General features: G+C 46.4%; 2 protein-coding genes across 3 annotated transcripts in view; both read right to left on the minus strand.

Annotated features, from left to right (window-relative positions):
- The window catches only part of JAKMIP1 (janus kinase and microtubule interacting protein 1), a 3,487,328-nt gene that overhangs the window by 960,862 nt on the left and 2,500,923 nt on the right, over positions 1-25,543 (minus strand). For both annotated transcript variants that reach the window (XM_069631978.1, XM_069631979.1), the window contains one exon: positions 13,807-13,935. In XM_069631978.1, the coding sequence (XP_069488079.1) occupies positions 13,807-13,935 (129 nt within the window). The remainder of the gene's footprint in view (positions 1-13,806; positions 13,936-25,543) is intronic.
- Positions 13,854-25,543, minus strand: part of LOC138516680 (uncharacterized) — a 77,453-nt gene continuing 65,763 nt past the window's right edge. Inside the window, exon 2 of the mRNA XM_069631980.1 lies at positions 13,854-13,935. Within this exon, the coding sequence (XP_069488081.1) occupies positions 13,904-13,935 (32 nt within the window). The 3' untranslated portion in view covers positions 13,854-13,903. The remainder of the gene's footprint in view (positions 13,936-25,543) is intronic.

The raw sequence follows: 25,543 nt of genomic DNA on the forward strand, positions 1-25,543 counted from the left end.
GCAGAGATGTACCCACATACTTATTCAGACCATTCACTGATGTGAGTGCAGCTGAGGAAGAGAGAAGGGGTGAACCATAGGATGGTGTGGAAATGTAAGGCAGCTGCATTGCAAGACGTAGCTTTCCGGGCGAATATAGGGGACCACATTAAAACATGTTTTAACCACAATGACACAGAAGGGATCACTATTGCTATGATATGGCAAACCTTGAAGGTATAAATAATGGGGATGGGGATGTCTGAGGAAATGGGCATATTGAAAGTAATGCATAGGGATATTAGTGAATGTGAGAGCAAGTTGAAGGGATTGGAGGCAGAATATGTAGAGGCTCTGTGCCAATGGACATCATTGGAAATGAAAGATAAAGGCCCTCATTACAAGTCAGGCGGTGGACCATGGTGCTATTAGCACCATGGTCCATGCCGGAATCCGCCATGGTGGATGGCGGAATTACCGCCCCATTCCAAGGTGAGTGGGGCGGTAATTCCCCATTCACCATTTGCCCTTCCCGTTTCCCATTTTTTCCCCATAAGGCATAATGAGGATGGGGAAGGCGCTAATTACGGCACCGTAAATTACGGTGCCGTAATTATCACCAAGGTCGCTTAGCGCCTTGGACTTTAACGCCTGCAAAAAGCAGGCATTAAAGTGTGAATCAGTCGTTAAGGGTTAACGGCGCAGACGGCGCCGTTAAACCCTTAACGCCTGACTTGTAATGAGGGCCAAAATGGATAGGTTCAGAGAACATGCAGAAAGGTAGGTCAAATATTGTGCACAACCTAGAGCAATGCCCCCTCTGGCATTGGGGGGGCAGTTCGGAACAAATTGATGGATTTAACACAACCATACCATAAAGGAGGTTTATCAGCACTGCACAGCACAAAAACCATTTGCAGCCTTCTGGTTCGAGCAGGGAGAGCCTTCCTGCCTCCCTGAAACTTGAGGAGAACCATCTTCGGTTCCGGAAGCAACTCAAACCTCAAACCTTCCTCTTTGCTTCTGCTTTTTCTCTCCCTCCCCCCTGCTAATTCTTCACTGAAACTGCACTGAACCTGCACCTGGGCCACTCTCACCGACCTCGGTCCTTGGCCCAGCCACTCTCCACTTGCACTGCCTCCCTGGCAACCCCAGCACTGCGGGACTGTCTCTGCATCCCTTACAGCCCCCCCCCCCTCCCAGCACTTGTCTGCACTTACCTTGCACTTGCCACCAGCTGGCCCTATTTATTATTTATTTTTTATTCTACTTACCCTGTTCAGCACTTCCCCCTCTCCCCTTCCCCTTGCACTTTTTCCCTTCCCCCTACCCCTGCACTTGCGCGATCTGTATGACACCTGGCCTAGTAGGATCGTTGTCTGTCTTCCCCCTGTAGCCCCCTCCCTGCCTCGTCGCGCCTTGAAACACTTGTGTATAGGCACGTTACAAATGCCATATCATATCATATCATATCATATTTATATAGTGCCTATACACAATGCGGTTCAAAACGCTTCAAGGCAAGGGAGGGAACAAGGGAAAATACAATGACATTCTTAAAGGCCATGAACAGTAAGGATGTGAAATTAACTATCGTACTCGGCCTGACAACATTTCAGATAGTGCAAGAGCTAAGACATACATAAGGAAGGGAGGGGGAGAGTGGGAAGGAAATGGAAACAGACAAGTGACTAGCATACTAGGCCTGACGACATTTCAGATAGTGCTGGAGGGGGGTCGGGGGGAATACAGGGATAACTGCAGCTTTGACCCGGTACAAACTAAACTTACAGCATGGAGTAAACTTTTTCAACTGAGAAATGAGGTAGTCCCATATTATAAGGAAGCTCTGCTATGGAGGTTCCCAGGTTTGCCACCCACATGGGGAGGGGAGATTCAAAAGCACTGGGGAAAACTGGGTTACTCCATGCTTGGAGATCTGTCCTCTTAGGGTCTCTTCCTATCAATGCAGTCATGCCGGAGTGAACACAGGGGTTCAGCAATAGAAACATTGCAATTCTACAGATTGCGGCCGGCTGTGACGAACCAATGGGAATGTTACCCAATACAGTCCCCTGATATCTCGAATGCCTATGATGGACGCATGATAGTGGCCACCCTCTATAAAATGATGATGGATGAGATTCCTAGGGTAAGCTCTAAGGTGTTGGAAAAATGGGCTGACGGCTTAAGTATAGATTTCACAGATGACAAATGTGTCCATGACACAATGCCACTTTGTTACAGTGCATATCTAATTGTGATTGCTATTACTCAGATCAGTATGTTGAGAGGTACATTAGGTACCTTTATCACAGAAACCAGGTTGGTAGACTATTTTATCCCGGTTCTGCATTGGGGGATCCTAGCATCCTTAAGATTGTTTTCATCCACCAGACTGTCAAGAATAGAGGTGATACAGCCCTCATACGTAAGGAATACAATGCATCATAGTTATCACCAGCAACGCTGATACTGGACTGCAAATCCCTTCTGGTGCACTGCAAGGTTCCTCACACTCATTCACTCACTTTCCTGTTGATCTGCTACCAGCTGTCCTACAACCCATTGTTTACAGACAGATTCACGGATGCAGTAACAAGCCTGCCAGTGGACCGCAACTACTGCACCACCAAGGGAGATTTTAAATCGATGGTTAGAGAGGGAAACAAAGGGTCAGAACAATTTTGCCAACTTAGAAACATATATCTGAAGCAATTAGTGAGTGAACCCACCCACACGGCCAAACAGACACATAGCTGGAAGGCTAACAGGGAGAAATCCAGAGCCAGTCCCGCCCCTGAGGTGGACGATGGCAGTGAGAGTGTCCCAGTTCCTGTTCCCCTCTTTGTACCAGTCTGTTTCTGAGCAATCCACCCATATACTCTGCCATACCTCATATATCAGATGCTTGACAGTCGTTTCTGACTTCTAATAGTGACAACTCTTCCAAACATACAGCAAGCCAAACATGAGCCTGTGTGAAATGCACCACGCCAGTCTTAGAAAAGCCACGACCAGAGCACCATCAAGCAGCTCCCCAGGTTCCGGCAACAGGCTGCCGGAAGAGGACATAAGAGAGAGCAACACAGCAACATCATCCATGCACGGCGGTGAGGTAGCACCTAATGCTGCCATGGAACACTTCAACCACCATGGACTATCTATCTCGAGGGGCTCAAACCCTCAACACATCAGGACTTACCTGTGGGGCTACAGGACCAAAGCACCATAGCACAAACACAAACATTTGCTGTCATGGCTGCCATTGCAGTTCCGAGGTGGGTCAGCGTGGAAGAAGTGGTTGGGGCTAAGCCCCTTACTAATAACATTTGCTACTTGTGCCATGTCCTGGAAGGGGAAGACAGGACTAGGATGACCAGGGATGGAGGCCCCAGCCAGTGAGCGGGAGGGGGATAAAAGAACGGAAACAGCAAGCAGGAAGTGTGGATTATTCGGGTGAGGTCAGAGGAGGAGGCATTCTCTGGAGTAGGTGAGGTATTGGCTAAAGAGTGAAAGTGACAGTGCAGTGTGAGTGAGCGTGTTAGTGTGGCAAGTGTGGGTAAAGGAGTTAGTATAGGGAGTGACGGTGTAGGTTATGGTATTGAGTGAAAGGATGGTGTTTTGAGTAGTAATTAGTAGGGAGTAGGGAGTAGGGAGTAGTAGTAGGGAGGAGGGAGAAGTTGTGGAGAGGAGGGAGTAGGGGTGTAGAAGAGAGAGAAGTGGTGTGGAGGAGGGAGTAGTACAATCTGAGAGAGGGTGGTAGCATCAAAGTGTGGAGGCAAGACCCAGAAGGTGTGAGAGACATCAAAGGGACAGACAAGTATAGGGAGAATAGAGATGGGTAGAGTGGAAATAAGAGGAGAGTAGAAGAAAGAACATGAAATGGAGAGGATGGAGTGAGTATTATAGTGTAGTGAATCCCACAGGTGTCAGTATGGCACAAATCCCCAATACCATAAGAGCATTAACATCTGGATAGGGTAGGGGCAGTTGGTAAGTCCCTGAGGGAGTTTTAGATAGCAAAGACAGGCTGCCGTTTGGGTATTCACATGTAGCACAAGGCAGACTTAGACAGTAGGGGTCAATCTTCTGTATCTGCTAACCTGTGATCCAGGACACCTGGGTTAGAGAGGAGGTGAAACACTGAACAAGAGTGGGAGGGATGGCTCTAGGGCCCACACAAAATTCTAATAAAAAGCTTTGAGCCGTCTCTGAGATGTGAAGTGATTTTTGTGACATCGTTGACACCATGTCTAGCAAAGCGTGAAAACACCTTAAGTTGGAGGTTCACCTCACAGCCCTTGATACCTTCAAACCAAAAACAACTAAGTTGTCCAAGAACCTGGACAAATCTTCGCACTTCCTGGAACACATCTGAAGAAAGAAACTATTGGAACACAGATAAATGGCCTACTAACAACAACCACGGGTCTATTTACAAGGCAGAAACTGTGAAATGCCAGAAAGCTCTTTATACGAAACGCATAGAACAAAGAAAGTTTACACAAAATGAAGTGTGCAATCTTATCAAGGAGATTAGGATTTTGTTGGCTTGCAGCAACAAACCTATATCATCACTGCAACTTTGCAATTCCATAACAGCCCGTTTTAATAATAGTTTGTACAGATTTCTGATCTCCTAGGCAAATGTCACACAACTTCGGACCACCAGAACAAATCAGAGCATTTACAGATGCCAGTACACCAGTGTACACTGAGGGCATTTTACTACTTGACAGAACACAAATTCTCCAAATGAACCTAATGCTAACACATGTGGTAACATCTAACAAAATTACCACTTACACTAGATAAAAGAGAAGTGGACTAGACACCCCGTGTAGATCTGTTAAATCAGAACATCCCATCCACCTCCAACCGGGAAGAACCTCAGATACCAACAAATATGCATGCCTGCTTTTTTCATATTGCTTATTATAGGCTCAATACTTACCATAATAAGCCCAGGATAAAATCCCCCAAATGGGACAAGAACCCCTTAACAACAAAATTAAGCAGATTTCTCCTCCACCACATGATGTTACTAAGAAATACACACAATTGTAAGGAAGGCATGGTATCAACAGTAAGACAGACACAAGTGACCACAGTTCAAGGGTGTTTATTGAAAAATGGTTTGATAAACGCCTATCTAATCCTAAATCTACTGATGGGAGCAAGCTACAACCATCAAATAATAACAACGCAGTCCTAGTGGTATCTTGCCAAAATAAAAGGGCCTTTACTAATAAACCTATTGCCAACCCTTACCTGTAAATACAAATTGCGTGGGAAACAATGTTTCGAAAAAGAAAGAAATGTTCAGAAAATGATATGTTAGGATGTTCAGGCAGTTGGCCTCCCTTCCCCACATTTTCAGCATGGGTCAAGGCGGTTCACTCGAGCACATCACAATCTCTGGCACCTCTAGCATGAGGATGCAGTTCAATCATTAGCATCAGGGCCTTCTGTGCCCAAGTCTCTTTGCCTTTCAAAGTCTCTTCATTCAGAGGGCCTGGTGTGAAACATAAATGATAAGTTATTTTCCTTTTTCAGTACTCAATCTCTAAGGTGGTTCAGTATTCACCCCGGACCTCCCTCAGCCGGGCACAGATCCTGTTAACACAATGTTCATAGGATATTCTTTCTCAGGGGGCTCACGGTTCACCCCAGATCCCCCTCAACCAGGCTCAGATCCCTTTTAGCACAATTAGTCTCCCTATGCCAGGCTTAGACCATTTTCAAATCCAAATGTAACTCTTGATACAAGTTTGCTTTAACTCAAGCTTTTAGCTTATCCCCCTCGGCTGGGTACGGACCAACTTCATCTACTATACCATCTTTATATTCTTACTATCAAAGACTTTCGAATGTGCACAGGGTTTGGCTTGACCCGTTGCAGGACCACTTTGATTTCACAACTCTTTTTCACATTTAACGTTTGTCACCTTTCAGTTAGATACCTAACAGAGACTTTCGACTGAGCACCCACGTGGTGCTGGACCCCTCTGTCTACAGTATCGTATCTTGGCTTCAAAGTTCAATCAGTCATCTGCTGGTTAATTATGTTCATGTTACTTGCCACATACGTTTCATACACTGTTCTCTTCAGTTTACATTATACAATGTTGCCTCTTGCAACCTTGGCTTCAACACAAACCAGATTGGTATCAGTCTCCCCAACTCACAGGCTGGGGTGACTTTGCTGGCGCTGCTTTGTTGTAGGAGCCAAAGACAATATCATGGCGGCAAATGATTCTCTCCGCCGTGACTATCGACGCGGGAGAGGCCGGGGTACCTCCAACACACAATGCAGGATTCTTCAACCTTGATTCCTGGTCTTACCTTTCCTATTCTCGAAGGTCCATGAAGGTAATGGTTTTGCGTTCAAAAGGTCAAGAGCACTTCCCTCCTTGCAATCCTCTTCGGTCTTGCCATCTTTCACCTTGTATTAAACTGCCATCTTGGATTTTTACTTCCTTGTGTGCTTTGTCTTGCTCAGAGTGTGCTTTCATGGTCCGCCTTTTATCCATGTGGGGAAGTGTGATGGAAGTCAGGTGTGTGTAATGATCAGTATTTGTCTGACGCTGTCTGACCATTGTATTGGGACATGTCAGGTATACGGCTCGGGTGTTAATCCGTTTTCTCTCGCAGTGAGCTGTCTGTGAGAAAGTGTTTGTGTTGGAAAGGAGGGGGGGTGAGTTCCTAAGTATCCTACCTGGTAGGATGGGGTAAAGGTGTTACAGGGAAGGGGATACCGCGTCTCGCCATCCAGAGTCCCACTTCCACTCCCCGAAGACCTCTCACCCAGGTGATCCTCCCGCACTGGTCCACCCCCAGGAACTTGATCCAAAAGCGATGGCTGCGTCTTGGCCACCTGGATGACAGATACCAGGGGACTAGCGGGTGAGAAGCCTTCTGGTTTCTCACACAATACAAGAACAAATAAGCAGGAAAAGCCAAGGGCTGCCTATTCAACAGCAACATGACACACCACTCTAGACCCATTGTGAGAATCCTGAGGGTATTGTCACTCCTACTCCCCTGGGATCCTCTGTGCAGGTGGCCAGGCAAAGGCCATCACTCTTGGATCCTGACCTTGGGGGGTGGAAAAGCAAGGGAGGATCACCTGGGTGCAAGGTCTTTGAGGATTGGGAGTGGGGTACCCTTGGGCGAGATATGGTATCCCCCTTTCTCCTGTGACAGTCAACCTAACCCTTCCACGACCTTTATGGACCATTACAAACCAGTGTCCCCCATGTGTCCACATGCAACACCCGAAAGTACTGTGATGAAGAAGAGGCAACTGAGAGTGATGTAGATTACCTCTTTTCACCACGTTGGTACTGGGACGAAGAAGATACCTGTAAGCAGCTGTGAGAGTCAGGCATGTCCCTCTAATTATGGTCAGGCCAGCAATCATTGTCACACCTGCAGCAAGTAAAAAGATGGAGAAAGAGAGAGAGCAACAGGGAGAACCGAGAGAGGAGGAGCAGCAGGAGAACCATGTGAGGAGCCAGCCGTGGTGGTCTAGGAGAAAGAACCAAGAGGCCGGGAAAAGACTCAGAGGACTTGTGGGACCCGAGGTGAATGGGTTTTGTATTTTCCCTGAGCCTGGGAGCCTCCAAAGCTCGGAACAGGAGCTGCTGGGGAGCGCGGAACCCAAAGGACGCGGGCTGTGTCTGAGAACAACCGTCGGCGGTGCTGGCGCGATGGAGAAACTATGCAGCGAGCGAGTGAGCTGAGCAGAAGCTACGGGACTCATAGGACAAACCCAAACTGAGGCTGGTGAGTGTCGTCGGGAAGCTGCTAGCGGACCTCCAGTAAGTAACGGTCCATGAACTTTAACAACTGAACACATATTGAATGCTGATCTATATTAAAGGCAAACAAATACATTGAATAGCGAACTCACAATAGTTTGGTTTTGAAGCAAACAAGTGTATGGTGCAAACCGAATATAATTAAACAATAGAAAACCACTTTTGAACTTTGAACTGAAATTCAACCGTAATGAATTTAGGTTGCACAACGAGTTGCATTTAACCTGAAAGCAGAATATATTGAAGGCTAAAGGAAGCCTAAACAATGAACTGTAAAAAAGGGGTCAATAAAAGGAGTGAAGTGAAGGTGACTTGGTGCACAGGAGCCAGTGCCAAGAAATCTGCATGTAGGCTAAGGAACCCAGGGATCCTGGTTGTGCAACCTGTGATAGGTGGACCGTGCGGTCTGATAACTGCTCCAAGACCATAGAGACCTGAATGGTGATAACTAAAGGACACCAGGAAGCAAGCCCAATAAAACCACTGCAACACTTTTGAAAAGAGTGAAGCAAGTGAACTCTTGGGGAAGGGAATCCTGAGGCTTGAGGTATTACACTTGTTCTCGTGGGAACAAATTCCCAAGACCCTTTTTTTTGGATTGTGCAACTTAAAGCTTGGGGAAGAGAACGACAAGGATTGGTTTTGAACTATAGCACCTTGAACTGACAAAAGGTAAACTTTGAGATTTTTTTGTTAATGGAACTTTCATATGCTTCTGGAGAACTTTCATATACTTGGGGAAGGGAAGCTGAAAGTAAGCTGTGAGCTGGAAGAAGTCAGAACTTTGAGTTGAACACTATTTCTGTGAACTTTGACAACACTACACAGTTGGCAAGGATACGTTTTGGACGTGGATAGACTTTTAAGTTGAACTTTTTGACTCAGACTTTCGTTACTTTAGTTCAAATAGGGAAATCCCACCTAAGCATAGGGGAAGTTAGGCCTTCAACCATCCTGACAAGTTAATACATACCTTTTTTTAACTTTAAGTCTGTTGTTCGTGTCCTTCTTCATGATGCCTTCACACCATAAAAAGGTTAAACAATCAAATATCTGACACTGACCACTAGCCTGGAACCAGCACCATTATAAAATCAGACACAACCATCAATGTTAACCACGTAGATACATGGAAGAACTTGTGCCTCACTTAGCTATACCTGGCCCATAGAAACCTACCACTTCACACATGGGCCTGATGAATCATCCTACCCTCCTGCAAACCAGTCCAGTATGCATGCTCCATCTACCACCTTACACTTCGTACACCAGTACACCAACCAAGACACCCAGCCTCTCCTCGCCATTCAATTAGTGGAGACCATACACTAACCACTATGTATGTATGTATGTATGTATGTATGTATGTATGTATGTATGTATGTATGTATATATGTAAGGGATTTCCAAAGTGCGAACCAAGCTGGGAAGCAACAGAGCACTACACATAGGGGACACAGCCCAGGGGTTGTAGGTAGGCTGTCAGGGTCCTATTTCATCCTCCCATGCTGCATTTCCCCCCACCAATGCTAGTATAATTAAATTCATTAGCATGCATTGGGACACAGCGCCAGGGGACCATATTGTAACAATAAATCCAAGTGTTCAATTCAGCTATCATTCTAATGGCATATAGACAGTGGCTACCTCCTACTCTGCCCCTACTAAGACCCCCCTCTCCATGACACAACCCCTTCCTTGGAGAACCTAGCATCAAGAGGCCACCATAATGGCAGATGTCATGCTGTACAAGTCCCAGTTAAATAACATTCCATAACATCACTAGTCAGCTCCAACAACCAAGAAGGATCTTCAGAGGACCCTTGATCTCAAGACTTCCTCAAATCCCTCACATGACAACAAGATGTGGCATACTTCTTCTAGACCCTTCCTAACTGTTTCATAAAACAGTGAGTCATCCAAGGAGCTTTCTAGTCTGCAAATATGAATCCTCTTATAGAAAAGTGATTCATGAATCTCGCTGGGCCCATCTAGCTTCTATGAAGCTCTTCAAAGGTTTCATCTATTGACTGAACCTGAACAATGTAGAATGGAATATAATCCTACATCAGACCCAGTTAGGATTCAGGTCAATACAAGGAACCAAATTAACACTGAAAAGAACATGGTTGCAATGTTCAAAGAGTCACTTATTCCTAGATTTCTCTGCAGCTTTTGCTACAATTAGTCAACACATTCTCATTAAAAAGTCTTATTGGCGCAGGGCAGGAGCAAACAGCGTTTTGCTGAATTATGTCATTTCTCTATACTTCTCATTATCTCCAACATGCCACCTTTAAACTTCAAATTAATACAACATCAAATGTTGTCATTCAGAGGGACTCCGCTTCTCACCCCTTTTCTTCAACATGCACATGGCTTCACTCATGAACACCATTAACAAACAAGGTATTACATGATAACTAACAGATGACACCCTGATTTAATAAGATCTGTCAGCAGCATTTGATACTGGAGACCATGGCATTTTAGTTCACTGATTGGAGAGAGATTCATGGGGTTTAAAGGCTCAGCGTTGCCTTGGGTCTGTTCTTTTCTTTGGGAGAGAGGCCAAAAGGTAATTTCATCTCACCTAGCTGTCCAGTTCCCTACTGTTCCCTGCAGGGACCATTTCTCTGGACTATTATTTAACATCTTTATCCCCTTGTTTAGGTGGCGACCACAATTCCAACTTTACGCTGTTAACACCTAGATCCTTGTCGATCTCCACAGTGAGTCAGTTGAGTCTGTGAGAGGGTCAGCCTCCTCAGGGCAGTGCAGCAATGGATGGAGGAAAATTGGTTGTGCCTGAGTGGTGATCAGACTGACGCCTGGGCTATACATACATGGACGTGCTGCCATTCCACGGACATGTCCTTGTTATTCAATCACCAGCTCCTGCGAAGTCGGTCAGAAATCTGGGGGTCCTTTTTGACAGTCGGCTATCATTCTAATCCCAGGTTGTTACATTAGATAAAAAAGTGCATTATGCCCACTGTCACAAGAGTAGATGTTACTCTTTACTGTACGAGAAGAGAAGCACTGTAAATTATTTCTGCATGCTGTTGTACTATCTAGAATGCAATACGCAAAGTAGATCTACTTGGGTATTTCTATTAAAACCCTGGCTAAGTTGCAAGCAGTTCGAAATTAGGTTGAGTCATCTTTTTTCTTAAGAAATGTGATCATGTTTCAAAAGTGCTGCTGACCCTGGGTCGAACTACCATGGAAGATCAATTACATGCCCAAGCATTCCCTCCAAGACTTACAGAGCAGGGGCGCATATTTCACCATGGAGAGGATCAAAAAGAGGCAACAATTACTGTATGCCAAGGAGGGGCATCCATTGCACTCATGTCGAATAACCTCGGCAACAACATGGCTAGGTGAGTTCCCACACTAGAGGGCCAACTGAGCATAGGGAAACTCTTGAAAGCACTGATGTTTGTTAGACTACAAGAAGGAAATGATGGCTAATACTGACAACCTGAGGCTGGGACTAACTAACAGAGATGGAGCATGAACAAATGCCCGACAGCTGGATCAGTGACAATATAGACATTATTTTGGATCCAGGATAACATGCTTGAACCCATACAGTTCAGCAGCAGGATGTGCCTCAGATTTGTCACACTGATCTAATTCGGTCTACCATATGCCAAACACATTGAATCCCATTGCCACCTGCACTCTCACTACTAACCCTCTAATCATTCATATTTCCAATTTACACTGCACATACCGACTACCCAAAGACATTCTGCAGAGAACCCGACACTTTAACAGTCCCATCCGTCACTAAACTAACACTGAATAAACTCCAAATGTCATCCACCAACCCACCACAGAGCCTCCCACTTCACACACACAAACTGTAGGTAATATATCCTCAGAGGGAAGCATTTGTTACATAGCAGGATAATGTTATCTGGGACTATATATTGGAAGCATACAGCCCAAACAATTTACAGAGCATCTTACTATCACACATAAAATAGGTGCTTCCTATCTGCATACATCAAAAAGTGATGCTTTCTGAAATGGGAAAAGACCCTAGGGAAACAACTAACGAGGGAACTATGGATTTACATCTGGCAAATAATCCCCAAATGGACTAGGTCGATCCAGACGAGAGAAGCCTGGACAAAAATAATGATACAATGGCACCATACCCCGGTAAAACTCCACAAAATGTATCCCACCTCGCAACCAAAATGCTGGAGGGGATGCGACACAGTAGGATCCTGGAGACACATATGGTGGGACTGCACTGAACTGCAACCATTCTGGTCAGAGGTGAAATCTCAAATGCAGAATCTCTTCAAAGAGACGGCAAACCTAGGAGAGGAAGTCTGGATGTGCGGCATGTGGGACCCTCGAGACAGGTCTCTCAAAAAGACACAAAAAAGGAACTTCATGGGATTCCTCATCGCAGCATGGCTAGCGATAGCCCAGAACTGGAAACAGAAATCACCACCAACCAGTCAAGAATGGCTACACAGGATATGGACATATGTGGCAATGGAAAGAATCACATACAATATACAAGGAGACAGACAGAGATTTGCAACAGACTGGGGGGATGCGATAGAGTATTTACAAAGCGATTACATGCTCCAATGGTGTCCACATAAAATCTGAATATTGGACTTGTTTACAGGATAACTCTGAAGCGGGAAAAGAGACTCAGTGGGACACCGAAGAACGATGTGGCCGGTGCGGGGGTAGAGGGGAGGGATTGGGGGTTAATACGAGTCCCCATGTTTATGTTTAAAGAAATGCCAATAAAAATATTTTTTTTTAAAGAAAAAGTGATGCTTTCTGCTGCCTCTTTTGCCAACTAACTCCAACCCTTCCATCTCTCTTACAGGACCTAGCACAGAGAGGCTGCCCAAATGGCAGAAGATGTACAGTTACATTATGTTAAAATAAATATTAATTTAAAAACCAATGGAAAACATACAACATATCAACAGCACTATGCTCAACATAGAACTGTATGGTGTTCCATGTGGTGCCAAGAGTAAAACATATATAAGCAGGTTGGTCTCCAGTGGCATACAAGGATGGCAAGATTTAGAACCACTTTTTGCTTCATTTTAATGTTGCCTTGCCATCCCTGGGTTCATCTATCCAATATAACTTCTTGAGATTGCAAACACTGCCTGCCCACACAGGCTGAAGAGGCATCATGACACCTAATTCCTGGAACAGGATTTAGTTTACCATTAACATCCTCACCTACTATATCACTGCGTGAACCTGGAAGCTTCAGAAAGTGAGGCAGCAAAAGCTTTGCATCAGTTATAACCACCAAACATTCTTAAGCATTTTAATCAGTGTTTTTGATCATGCCCCTGCCTCTAGAGTATGTGATCAAACAACTTCAGATCTCCCTTAAGCCGTTCTCCAAAAGCACAGTCCACACTGCCCTGTTTGGTTAGGTAACCCCCACTTGGGAACAAAAGCACTACAAGCAAGTTTCATCCGGGTGTGTCCCTAGGAATATCAAGCAAGGGGTGGCATAACCCCTTGCCACACATGAAGGGGCTCTGTTTAAATACCATGAAATGGTGGATGAAAAGCTTTGAATCAATCATAGTCATGGGCAATTCCTCTGGGAAATTTTCCATTCCACTTCTTTCAGCATGCCTGTGTCATTGGAGAAGGAGATTGCTTCAATCTAATTCTTCTAGAGTAGCGTCTCACCGAGTTATTGGTTTCTTAATAAATCAACCATTAATATAACATTAAGATGGTGGGGCCAATGCTAACCATGAACACCTTATTATTAGAGAATATTGATCAGTAAGTAATGTGTGCAAAATATTCTGTGTTTTTCACTAGTAAAGCAAACACCATGGTTAGGCAACATGTTTGCAGAGTCAAATCAAGTGGCAGTCCCGCTGGTTAGCAATAGTTTGTGGAAAGATGTGTGATATTCGCATTACTCGTATACAACATTTTAGGATGTTGGCAGTCCAGACAATTATCTACTTACGTCATCCAAGTCTTCCTCGGGCGTTGCTGGTGTCCTGTCCGTTTTATCCGTTGTGTAAGAAGCCACAGATGATGTCTCAGAATCTACGGATTCCTCATCAAATCCAAAATATGTCTCCACAACATGCCTCTGGAAATCAGAATTCCATTCAAATGAATTAATGGGATAATACATTAAACATGAGCGTTTGCTTAATACAGCCACATGTATTTGCTGCAGCCACGATATTGCCATAATAGAAAACACATCTAACATTAATTCTTCGACTCCTAGTGAACATTGTACTTCACATTGCACATCTGTGGCAATTACCGGACATGTTATTAGTGTCATCGTCCCTATCCTCTTGCATATCTTGCCCCTAGGTTTCAAACACATAAAGCCAGATTATGGAGCAATTGAGCCTGCTGCAGAGCCATGGATGGAAAGTGGGTGCCGATAATGTGGACTAAAATAACTGAGGTTGATGGTAAGTACTGAACTATTTTAAAATACATTGGGCCTCATTACACGTTGTGTGGTAGGGATTTAACGTTACCGGTATCGTTAAATCCCCATGCCAATTACAACCCTGCTCACCACTATTTGCGGCACCGCTAAGTACGGTGCCACTAATAGCGGCTAGTTCGCGGACGCGCGACCCTCATTCCCGTAAATAACGCCATGCTGCTAATAGCACAGCATCACAAGCCAGGTGAACGGGCTAATAGCGGCATGGAAAAGCCCCCAAAACCCCTTACCGGCATGGCCGAAATACCGGCATCGCGAACCACCCATTATCAGAACCTGGCAGTGTTCCCACCTGCCACAGGTGGACAAAATCAGCACAGGTGGAGGAAATGGAGATTGTGGCAGCACAAAAGAAGCACATCACACCCCTTCACACACCCATTCCCACACCAAGATGGTTCCAATACTAGCAGCGTTACATGGGCTGGAGGACATGATTGCAGTGCAGCAGCAAAAACAACAGGCAGCATAAAGGAGACGCAGGAGGAGAAGGAGGAGGATGGCAAGAAGGCGCAGCAAACACCACCTGGGCACCTAGTCATACCACAGAGGCAGCCACCAATCCCCAGGATCCGAGCCAGTCCATTTAACCTAACCCCTGAGCAGATACACACCCTCTACCGTCTGGACCGGGATATCATCACCAGCATCGTGTACATGACACATGACGACATTGTCAGCCTCATAGACATCAGAACTGCCATTCCCCCCTCTACTGAAGGTGGTGACTGTGCTCCACTTCCTGGCCACAGGCACCTACCAGCATACAGTGGGGCAGATGCATGGCATCTCACTACCAGTATCCTCACACACGCTGAACCAGGTACTCGATGCCCTCCTGAAGCATGCACGGGAACACATATTCCTGCCACGGACTGCCCAGGAGATCGCAAACACCAAAGTTGGCTTCTATTCACTGGCAGGCATCCCAAGTTGCATCAGGGCCATCAACTCTACCCATGTAGAATTGGTGGTCCAACATCACAATGAAGTAGTCTACCAAAACACAAAACAATTCCACTCCATAAATGTGCAAATGGTATCTGACGCTAAGAAGATAATCACACATTGTTGTGCCCGATTTCCCGGATCAACCCATGATTCCATGGTCCTGCGTAACTCATACATGCCACGCTACATGGAGCGACAAGCCGGACAACGTTCCTGGCTACTTGGTGAGTAGCAGGGCAAGCACATGGCAGTGTGATGTGGTGGGGAGAGATACATACTCCTACTGGGTGTTGACTGTCGTCTGTAGGACAAATGGACATACAGATGTAGGCCAATGTCCATCAGGGAAGGCCGCAATGTCCTTGAGGAGAACCCACATGCAATTATGAGCTTCACAACATAGAGTACAATCCAGGTTCCCGAATATTGCACATCCATCCACATCCACATTGCACACCATGCCACACCACACAAATCAGCAACATGGCGTGAAGATGGTACTACAGAATCAGCGCAGCACAACATCAAGACAGCAATGTGCCCTTGAATGCATGCAAAGGTAACACCCGTAGCCATACCATTGAACCACACACCTATAGCACCACTGAAGTGATGCCACACAGCATGGCAACATCGATGTCAGAATGGCAGTACACTAGCAGTGTGGTACCAAATTTGCCTGGGCCCAGGGACACCTAAGACCTGGCCTCACCCAGGACATGTCATTTGCTGTCAGAGGCATGATTCGGGCATGTCCACTTGCAGGGTCAAGCTCACCTTTGCACATTGCAGTCACGCAGATCGTCTGCATGCATGCTGGTAGTCGTGATTTTGAATCACAATGCAAAGTCGATTTGTGTGACATGTACAGGCCGCACCTGAGGTGAACGGTAACAGGTACCCATTCTTCACCCCATACAGGTGACGCCGGCTATCCCCTGAAGAGGTGGCTCCTAATCCCTGTACGGAACCCACAGAACCGGCAGGAAGAGGACTACAATCATGCACATACCCGTACCCGCGTCGCGATAGAGCAGGCATTTGGCCTTTCGAAGACACAGCTCTTGTGTCTAAGCGGGCCGGGTGAGGCTCTCCTGTACGGCCATGACAAAGTGCCGAAGATAACCATGGCATGTGTAATGCAGCACAAAATGTGCATCAGACGGAATGTGCCTATGCCACCTGACATTGACATGCAACCACAAGATGAGGATGATGTTGATGGGGATGAGTGAAATGGTCCGCCACGACATGCAAGAGGCGATAGCCAGGAGGGACACGATGTGCGTCAGCATCTGATGTATCAAATGTTATGAGATACAAGGGAGAACTATTATGGATGGAGATGGGTATTGTTGCCCTGATGTATGTAGTGAGGCCCACAAAGGATGCTGTCCCCAATAAAGTACACATACACAATGAGAGCAGTGGTCTTCAAAGGTTTTAGGTCTGCCCCCTCCCCGAGCAAAATGTGGGCAGGCCGGGCCCCCCAAGAAATGCCAAATGCACAGTAAGTCCAAATGGCTCTGAACTATTGTGTGCTGTCACCACACCCTACTCCCAGTATAGTCCCTGGGCTCCCCAACCTGCTCCCATCACAGTCTCTGGACTCCCTCATTGGCTCTCCAAGCCCAGTCCCTGTGCTTTCCCCACCCAACCACAGACCCTTGGCTCTCCAAACCCTGCTCCCACCACAGACCCTGGGCTCCCCCACCATGCTCCCAGCACAGTCCCAGGGCCAGTGGTGGCTGGTGAATTTTTTAAGTGGAGTGGCATAAATATTTCCACCGGATATGCCATAGCGAACAAGCGCAGCGAGGGAGCCCGAAGCAATCAAGGGAGATTTGGAAGTTTCCCCCTGTGAATTACTTAAAAACAATGGGTTAACATATTGCATTTTAGAGAATACTTAAAAATAAATGGGTAAAAAGCCAAACAGTTTGCTATTGGCGCTGGGGGGCCCAGGGGACAGGCATGATTTTTTTACTGGACATCTCTCATAGATGTCCAGTAAAAAGATACCATCCCTGTCTCCTGGGCCCGACAGTGCCTAACACAATCCACATGATTATGCGCGTATGCAAGGCAGTGGAGGGGGGGGCAAGGGGGAAAGTATGGTATTTTTGACTGGACATCTATGCTAGATATCCAGTAAAAAATACCATCCCTGTCCTCTGGGCTCCTCAGCGCCTCAGAAGGAGAGCTAGTTTTGGCAGGTGGGTAGGGGGATTGTGCAACAAAGGCATTTTTAAAATGCCTGTATTGTACAACCCTCCTTCCTCCCTCTACCCCCCACTCACCAAAATCAGCCCAATGGACCAAAACAAACACACATTCACACAGCAATCACTATCATTCACACAAGCACCCATCACCATACACGCATCCATACACATATTTCAATAAAAAATAAATGGACATAAACGTACTTTCTGCAGGGGCCTGCGCGTGGGAGCTGAAACGCTCCACTCCAGGATGCTCTGTCCATATGTGCGAGGAGGTGCAGGAGCTCCCCCTCGCACATACAGACATGCAGTGCCCCAGACAGCATTTCCAGTGAGCTATGCAAGGCTGGCGAAGCAAAACGCCCCCAGCCTTGCTTGTCTCAGTGAGCATGTGCGGATAGGGAACTAAACTGAACTGTCAAAGGGAATAAATGTTTCCCTTGCACAGTTCAGCCAGCCCAGGAGCACTCCGTCAGCTGGAAAAAGCAGCTGAGGGAGTGCTCAGTGTTTCATTGGGCAGGCTCCTCGGTTCCTCCATAATGGGTGAGGCGGGCCACTGGGTGGACGCCCCTCCCCCATTATCGATGAGCCGCCAGGCTCGGTCTGGCCTATAGGGCAATGCCTGTACCAAAAATGCAAAATGCTAGTGTGGGCCAGTCAAAATGGGTCACTTTTCTGGCCAATGTAGGGCAGTTTGAAGAGTGTCTTCACTATTCAACTAGTAGTTTTGACCACTGTTGTTCAATAAATATTCTTTAAATATCACAATTTGCTTACATTTTAACAAAAAACACCCCCTTGGGTACTATTCAAACAGTCTGTGACTAAAGGAATGAATATCCATTTGCAATTGCGGGCCCCTTTTTCATTGGTGCCCGAGACAGTTTTATGCTTCAGTCCGACCATGTGAGCCGCCCCAGCCCATTTGCTCCAATCAAAAAAAGATTGTGTGGCGCGCCCACCCAGGATGCATCTGCGCCCCCTTGGGTGTGCGCCCCACAGTTTGAAGACCTCTGATCTAGAGGTTCCACAATGTATGATATGATATGATATGATATGATATGGTATTTGTAACGCGCCTATACACAACTCTGTCCTGGTGGCGCAGAAGTTCAGAAGGCCAACCTAATTACTTGGAACAGGGTAACCTCTGGACAAGCCAGACCAATCAAGGTAGCGATCGCGGCGGTCAAGACTAGGTCTCAAGAGGGGTGAGGGTGACTGAAAGCCCGCAATGAGCACACAAAGCAAGAGCGCTTACAAACTACTCCAAACAGTTGTTATATCAAAAATAGATACACATTTATTTTAAGGCCTTTAAAATAATGACCGTAGCGAGAAAATCACAATATCACAATATTAAACCAACACATACCATATCAACACAATATATATACAAATACACAGTCGCAAGCGTTTAAAGCACGAAATATGTAGTCCACCTGAAAGGAAAGGAAAACAGGCAGTGCGATAACGCTTTAGACTCAGTTCGCCTTCAGAGGCACCTAACTAGATGGAAGTCCGAGCCCTGCGAAGAGTGGAGCCTTGTGCTCAAAGTACCTGCAACGCCGGTGCCAACGGGCAAAAGGGGAAGCTCTTCGGAGGAAGTCAGGCAGTTTGGGTTAGTGCACAGCAGAAGGAGAACAGGTTCCGCAACTCAAGCGCAGCCTCCACAGCGAGCAGAAGCAGAGCGCGAGTACGGCAAAAGGGTGCTGTTTTTACACAGCAGGGAAAAGCAATGGGATACTGCAGGAGGGCGACCAGATCCTAGCTAAACTACTCACCGGTCCCCGAAGCAAGCAGACCCAGGCTTCTCCACGTTAGTTTCAGCAGCTGGCAGGTTCAGAAGAGCAGGGAACGCCTCGTAGTCGTGTAGAGCAAAAAGACGTCCCAATCGACGAAAACAGCACAGTTTTGTTGCCGCAGCAGGACAACGGAGCGGCCGTGTGTATTCAAGCCAAATGTACACTCCTCCCTTCAGACTTGGGAACGCCAAGTGTACGAAGCGTGGGAGAGTGACAAGGACTCGAAATACAACACAACCTGGCGGCAGTTACAGAGCAGGACTCCCTTGTAAGCTGGTCAGTCAACTGGATGGCCCAGAGACACTTCCGAAGGCTTACTTGGCAGGAGATGATGAAGTCGCCGGGAATAGCTGTTCCTGCTATTCCAAAGGTCGAAGCACCAGTACAGGCCTTCTGGTTCGATCCAAGGAGGAAAGGGTTTCACAGGACGACAGCAGTGCAAAGGAGGATTCCTTCAGCGGGTCACCAGCGATTCCTCGGTCCAGCCTGTGGGTTGCAGGATACTTGGCTCCTGTATTCCTTCGTTCGTGAGAACTCAGGAGATCGACATGGTAGTGGTGTTTCCAGCTAAATGTTGGTTTTTCCTCCAACAGCCCACTCACGAGGAGCCTCCTACAGAGCCTCCTTCACTACTAACACCCGCACAAGCTACACAGGTACAACACCTCATTGACTCAGTGCCAGTGGCCCTCTGGGCAGCACAGGCCAATAAGGTGGGACACATTATCTCTGCTTAACCTGTTTGCATCACTCTCAGTGCAGGGGTGCCTCTCCAACACGTGCCCCAGTACTGAATATTACCTCAAGGAGAGGAGGGTATCAAGCATGTCATCTCTTCCCCTCTTTTCACAGACTAGTACTTCCTTTCTTTTGTTTGTCCCTGGTCGGGTAGCATATTTTATGTATGAGTGGCCATACTCTCTGTCACCTCTCGTTTTCGTATTCATTTTTATCCTGTTTCAAAACGCTCCGTCCCCACCCTACACTCACATTTCTCTTATTTCTGGTATTTCTCTCTGTTTTCAGGCCCGCTCACTTCTATGATTCCTCCTCGCCCTATGTGTCCAGAACACCCTACGACCCATCTGTTTCTCATGGCTGTTTCCCCTCAATGAGTTCGACTCGCTCCATCCATCTATTCTCCTCCCCAATGATTTAGAATCTATAGCTTGGTTCAGACAAATCTGTCCCGCTGTGTTCTCGTGTTCCCGACGTTCATCTGTCTCCAGGAAATCTTCTTCACACTGTTTCTCTGGGTCTTGCTTCCTGTCTATGTCCCTTACTTCTGGTCTTTCCTCTAGTTCTCTTATTCCTGATTTTTATGCCTTCTGTCTGCAGGTCGTATCCTCCCTTTGTTTTGTGTCTTTATCCTTCTGTACTACGCCTGCGTCTCTTGCTTGTTTAGTTTTCTTATGTGTTCTGTTGCTGTTCACTTTTTCTTTCAGGATCTCCTCCTTTAGTTTGCTGCTCATTTCTTACACCCCTCCACCCACTTTTATTCCATGCCCTCTCCATCCCATGGCTGCTGTCCTCCACATGGCTGTGTATGCCAGAGGCCTGCAACCTGCCGCTTTCCATGTGGGTTTTACTACGACTTCCATGATCTCATGCCACATTTATCCCTTGCATCTTGCCTCTGCCTTCTTCTCTGTCTCGATCCACCAGGACTCTATCAGTACCTCTTTGTATCTACTTGCAAGGGACGTCAGCTCACCTACAGGCCCCTTCCAATGGGCTTTATTGATGCCCCATCTCTCTTCTCACAGATTCTGCAGGAAGAGATCCAGGATGTCACCTCCCCGGGGGGTTCCACTATGATCGAATACATGGATGACCCATTGTTAGCATTTCCTTCTTTTCAGGTCTCCCTCGCCGACTCCGACTCACAGGGTACCGTGATGCTTCCACAGCCTTCGCCAAGAGCAAGACTGCACCTCTCCATCGCTCCTGCCCTTATTGACAACTCTAAATCATTCATCCTGTTCTGTGATGAGAAAGAGGGGTATGCCATAGACATACTCACACAGAGGCACGGGTACCTACAGCGCCCTGTAGCCTATGTTAGCTCACAGTTAGACCCTGTAGCCTCTGTCTTTTCCTAAGGTCTCAGAGCAGTAGCTGCTGATGCCCTTCTCTTTACAAAATCTGACATTTCCCTAACACAGGCATGCACGATTGCCACACAACGCACAGCCACTATATACACTGATTCATTTTACACTTTTGATATATCACAAGACCCTCTGGAAACAGAGAGGGTTCCTAACCACACAAGGTACTCCCATTTTCAATGCGCACTATGTTGAAGCAGCGCTTATTGCAATTCTGCCACATACCGAGTAGGCCATTATGAAGTGCAGAGCACACACTCAACTATCTGACAGCACCCTCCATGGCCCTCAGGCTCCTGGTGATGGGCCGCTGTTTCTCCTATGATTTGAGGACCCCCTAGCATCTCTTTCCATCCTGGCCTTCCAGTTCCATAAACTCTGACAGAGGTCTCTCCCCTCACGAGATCCTCATGCGGAGGCCCATGCGAATACCAGTTACTTCACCACCTTCGCCTGAGCTCTCTGACTTACAACTGAATGATGATCATGTTGTGTCATATTGCAAAAAACGAATGCTCGTTGTCAGTACTCACTTGCAGTAAATTCCAGAAGCTCTGCCCGACCGCCTGAAACGCTGTGCTACAGCCTCCTGCCAGGAGATTGAGTGGTTCTGAAAGTACATCAGTGAAAATAATCCCTTCATCCTCGCTGGAAAGTTTTCGACAACCCACACCGCAGTCCACGCCAGCCAGTGTGTGAAAGCAGCACCTCCACTCGATGACAATAAACAGCAAGAAATCCAGGACGAAGACAACCCATCATCCACCATCACCAAAGACACAGCAAAGCTGCAATCTGCAGGGTTACTGGAGAAAGAGACCCCTCTTCAGCAGCCCACTGGGTTCCCAGCAGCTACAACAGTGGTGAATCTGCCTCCAGCACTCTTCGATGAAAAGGTTCCACTACTTGTCTAAAGGTACAATTTGAAGAATGTGGCCACCATCTCACCTGACATCAGCAGGTTAACCATCGCTCTCAAATGTTTTTGCTACCCTTTTGTCCTGTAATTGGCCCATCGATTTTAAAGGTTTTTGTCACCAAGCAGCCACGATAACGCTGCGCATCTGGTATGTAGGTGCATAAGAGACCCATCTGAAGGGGCACGTTCCAGCTGTAACAGCTATCGTCATCATCATCCTGGCAGGGATCATGAACTTTTGCATCATCATCTCTCCCGTCTACTGGGTCCTGTAATGACTGACACTCTTTGGAACTTTTTGGCATAAGGCCCCAATCTATGTAGGGTTGGACTACTAAAGCTAGGCATATTCCTGCTATTACCTTAGTAAATGTGAAGCATTTGCACCATGTTGCTGTTCATTACCATGGTATTGATTTTGCCTCACCCTACATACACCATCTTACACCCAATCACTAACACCTTTCTCAATTACTCTCGGGCCTATGCATACCTAATAAATGCATGTGATTGCTAGTTATGCTCCAACACTTCTATGTATGCCGGTGGGGGGATTCCCTTCATCCCTGTCCTGTTCAATCTTGCTGAATAGTGTTATACTTTTCCGATGAATTACTAGTCTTGTCCCAATATGACCAACCCATTTCCCAGTGGATTCTTCAACCACAGCAACGTCAATGCATTACCTCCAATGAGACTGACTGCATTTGTTCCAAATGCTCTGATTTCTTTCACCATGTTCAAACACTTGGGTTAACCGGGCTCTAACAGTCTACATGGTATTATAATAGTTGTTTTTATAATTGCCACATTTGCAATTATAGTTTTTCTTCTTTGCTGCCTTCTGTCATGCTGAGCTAGACAGGTGTCTGACTGGCATACCTAGGCCAGACTGCTGTCACTTGAAATAGTTTGAAATTTCGGACATTTCGATTCAAATGTCCAATACTGATTGGGCTGAATTTTTGAATTAGGAACTCTCAGGTCCACAATCTGTCTCCAGGAACAACATTGTTTCAGTAACAATCCCTACGCCAATCCACCCTATCTGTATGTTTCCAGTATCTGGGAGTCTTTGATTTATGCTATGCCTCAATCCTGCTCCCTGTCGTCTATGCCCTGTCTCAGGGATAACCAAGCGGAGGGTTGATCTGGTAGGATTGTTATGATATGCTATGGTATGCAGGATTTACCAGGTTACTCACTATAGTGACCACCTTACTCCTAGTCCATAGTCCCCTTTCCTCCATACTTGTGGAATAAACAAAACCAAAAACTTCAGGGTGAGAGGTCACACAGTTCCAACATTATAACAAATATAACAGGCATTTCTTTTCACAAAATGTATTTTAATGACATCTAGATAATGTTGGTGGGGATAGAGCACCCAGAGATATTTAGAAAAACAATACATATAGGTATGATCCAGTAAAACAGGCTGGATCTCAATGCAATAACAACAACGGAAAACTGCTTCTATTGGTTGATCATTTCAATTGTGCAGTCACAAGAATAAACATAAACCCACATAAATGGACATGTATACAAAAAGCACATTAACAATACTTCAAATGTGCACTGTTTAAATGGTGATATCGTCGACACAAAGGTGTTTCGGCCTAGAAGAGCTGTATAGTGCAGCTTTGTGAGCAGGCCTTCATCAGGATGTGTGATGGAATGGATGGTAGTCCCGGGGTCTCTATCAAAGACTTATCCAGTGCAAGGGTAAGTAAGGTAAGTAAGTCTCTGGACACGAACGCCGTTCGTGTCCAAAGATGCTGCGCCGCGACGCAGAGCCCAGACGAACACATTAAGCTACGAATATACTGTCACGTTTGGACAATCTGGGATAGGAACCACTATTCTTACTGGGTGTCTCTGCCATTCTGAACCAAGAAGACACATCTTACCATTTGAGGTAAGCATTTGTTCCCTCAACGGCGCATTGAATGCCCTAAAGATATCTATACCCATGATGGATTATCTTACCTACCCTGGATAAGTCTTTGATAGAGACCCCGGGACTACCATCCATTCCATCACACGTCCTGATGAAGGCCTGTGCAAGGGTAAGTAAGATAATCCATCATGGGTATAGATATCTTTAGGGCATTCTTGTGACTGCACAATTGAAATGATCAACCAATACTAGCAGTTTTCCGTTGTTGTTATTGCATTGAGATCCAGCCTGTCTTACTGGATCATACCTATATGCATTTTTTTTTCTAAATATCTCTGCGTGCTCTATCCCCACCAACATTATCTAGATGTCATTAAAATACATTTTGTGAAACGAAATGCAGTAAGAAATGACTGTTATATTTGTTATAATGTTGGAACTGTGTGATCTCTCACACTGAAGTTTTTGGTTTTGTTTATTCAAGAATACCCACCTGGGTTTTTCAGGGCTTTGCCAGGTGCCCTAATTTTCAATCTCCATACTTGTGGGACATCTCCCCGTCCTGTGAGACGGGACCGGAGCACTTTGTAAAAAGCATAAAATTTCTTTTAAAAAATGTGTCCCTCCTCTCTTTCCTACGCGGGGCCCGGCATGCGGCCGTAACCCCGCCCACCTTTGCTCCGCCCCGCGCATTGCCCATCAGTCCTTTTCTATCGCCGGGTCAAAGACCCATTAGCAATAACAGAGGAACCTTATTAGAGGGGACGGCGGGCGGGCGTATGGAGGAAAGGGGACTATGGACTAGGAGTAAGGTGGTCACTACGGTGAGTAACCTGGTAATTCTCCTATGTCCCGTCCCCTTTCCTCCATACTTGTGGGAGATTCCCAAGCACTCCTTACAGGAACTACGGGTGGATGGAAATACCCCTTACTGAAACAGGTTCTTCAGCACAGCCTGACCAAACTGAGCGTCAGCTCTAGAGCTCATGTCGAGACAGTAATGCTTACAGAAAGCAGATGGGGAGGCCCATGTAGCTGCCCTAGCGATGGACTCCCAGGGAACATACTTATGAAAAGCAACCACGGCTGCCTTGCCCCGCACCAGGTGTGCATGGATACCTTTAGGAGGTTTCAGCCTTTGGACGGTGAAAGACTCCGTGATGCAGGCGGCAATCCACCTGGAGATAGTTGCCTTAGACGCCGGCTTGCCCCCAGGGTTACCGAAGGTCACAAAAAGTTGAGAAGAACTCCTAAGCTCGGAAGTCCAGTCCAGGTAGAACTTAAGAGCTCTTCGGACATCAATACAGTGTAGAACT

The sequence above is a fragment of the Ambystoma mexicanum genome, chromosome 6q (genome assembly GCF_040938575.1).
Source record: "Ambystoma mexicanum isolate Mex_15411 chromosome 6q, UKY_AmexF1_1, whole genome shotgun sequence".
Classification (NCBI taxonomy): Eukaryota; Metazoa; Chordata; class Amphibia; order Caudata; family Ambystomatidae; genus Ambystoma; species Ambystoma mexicanum.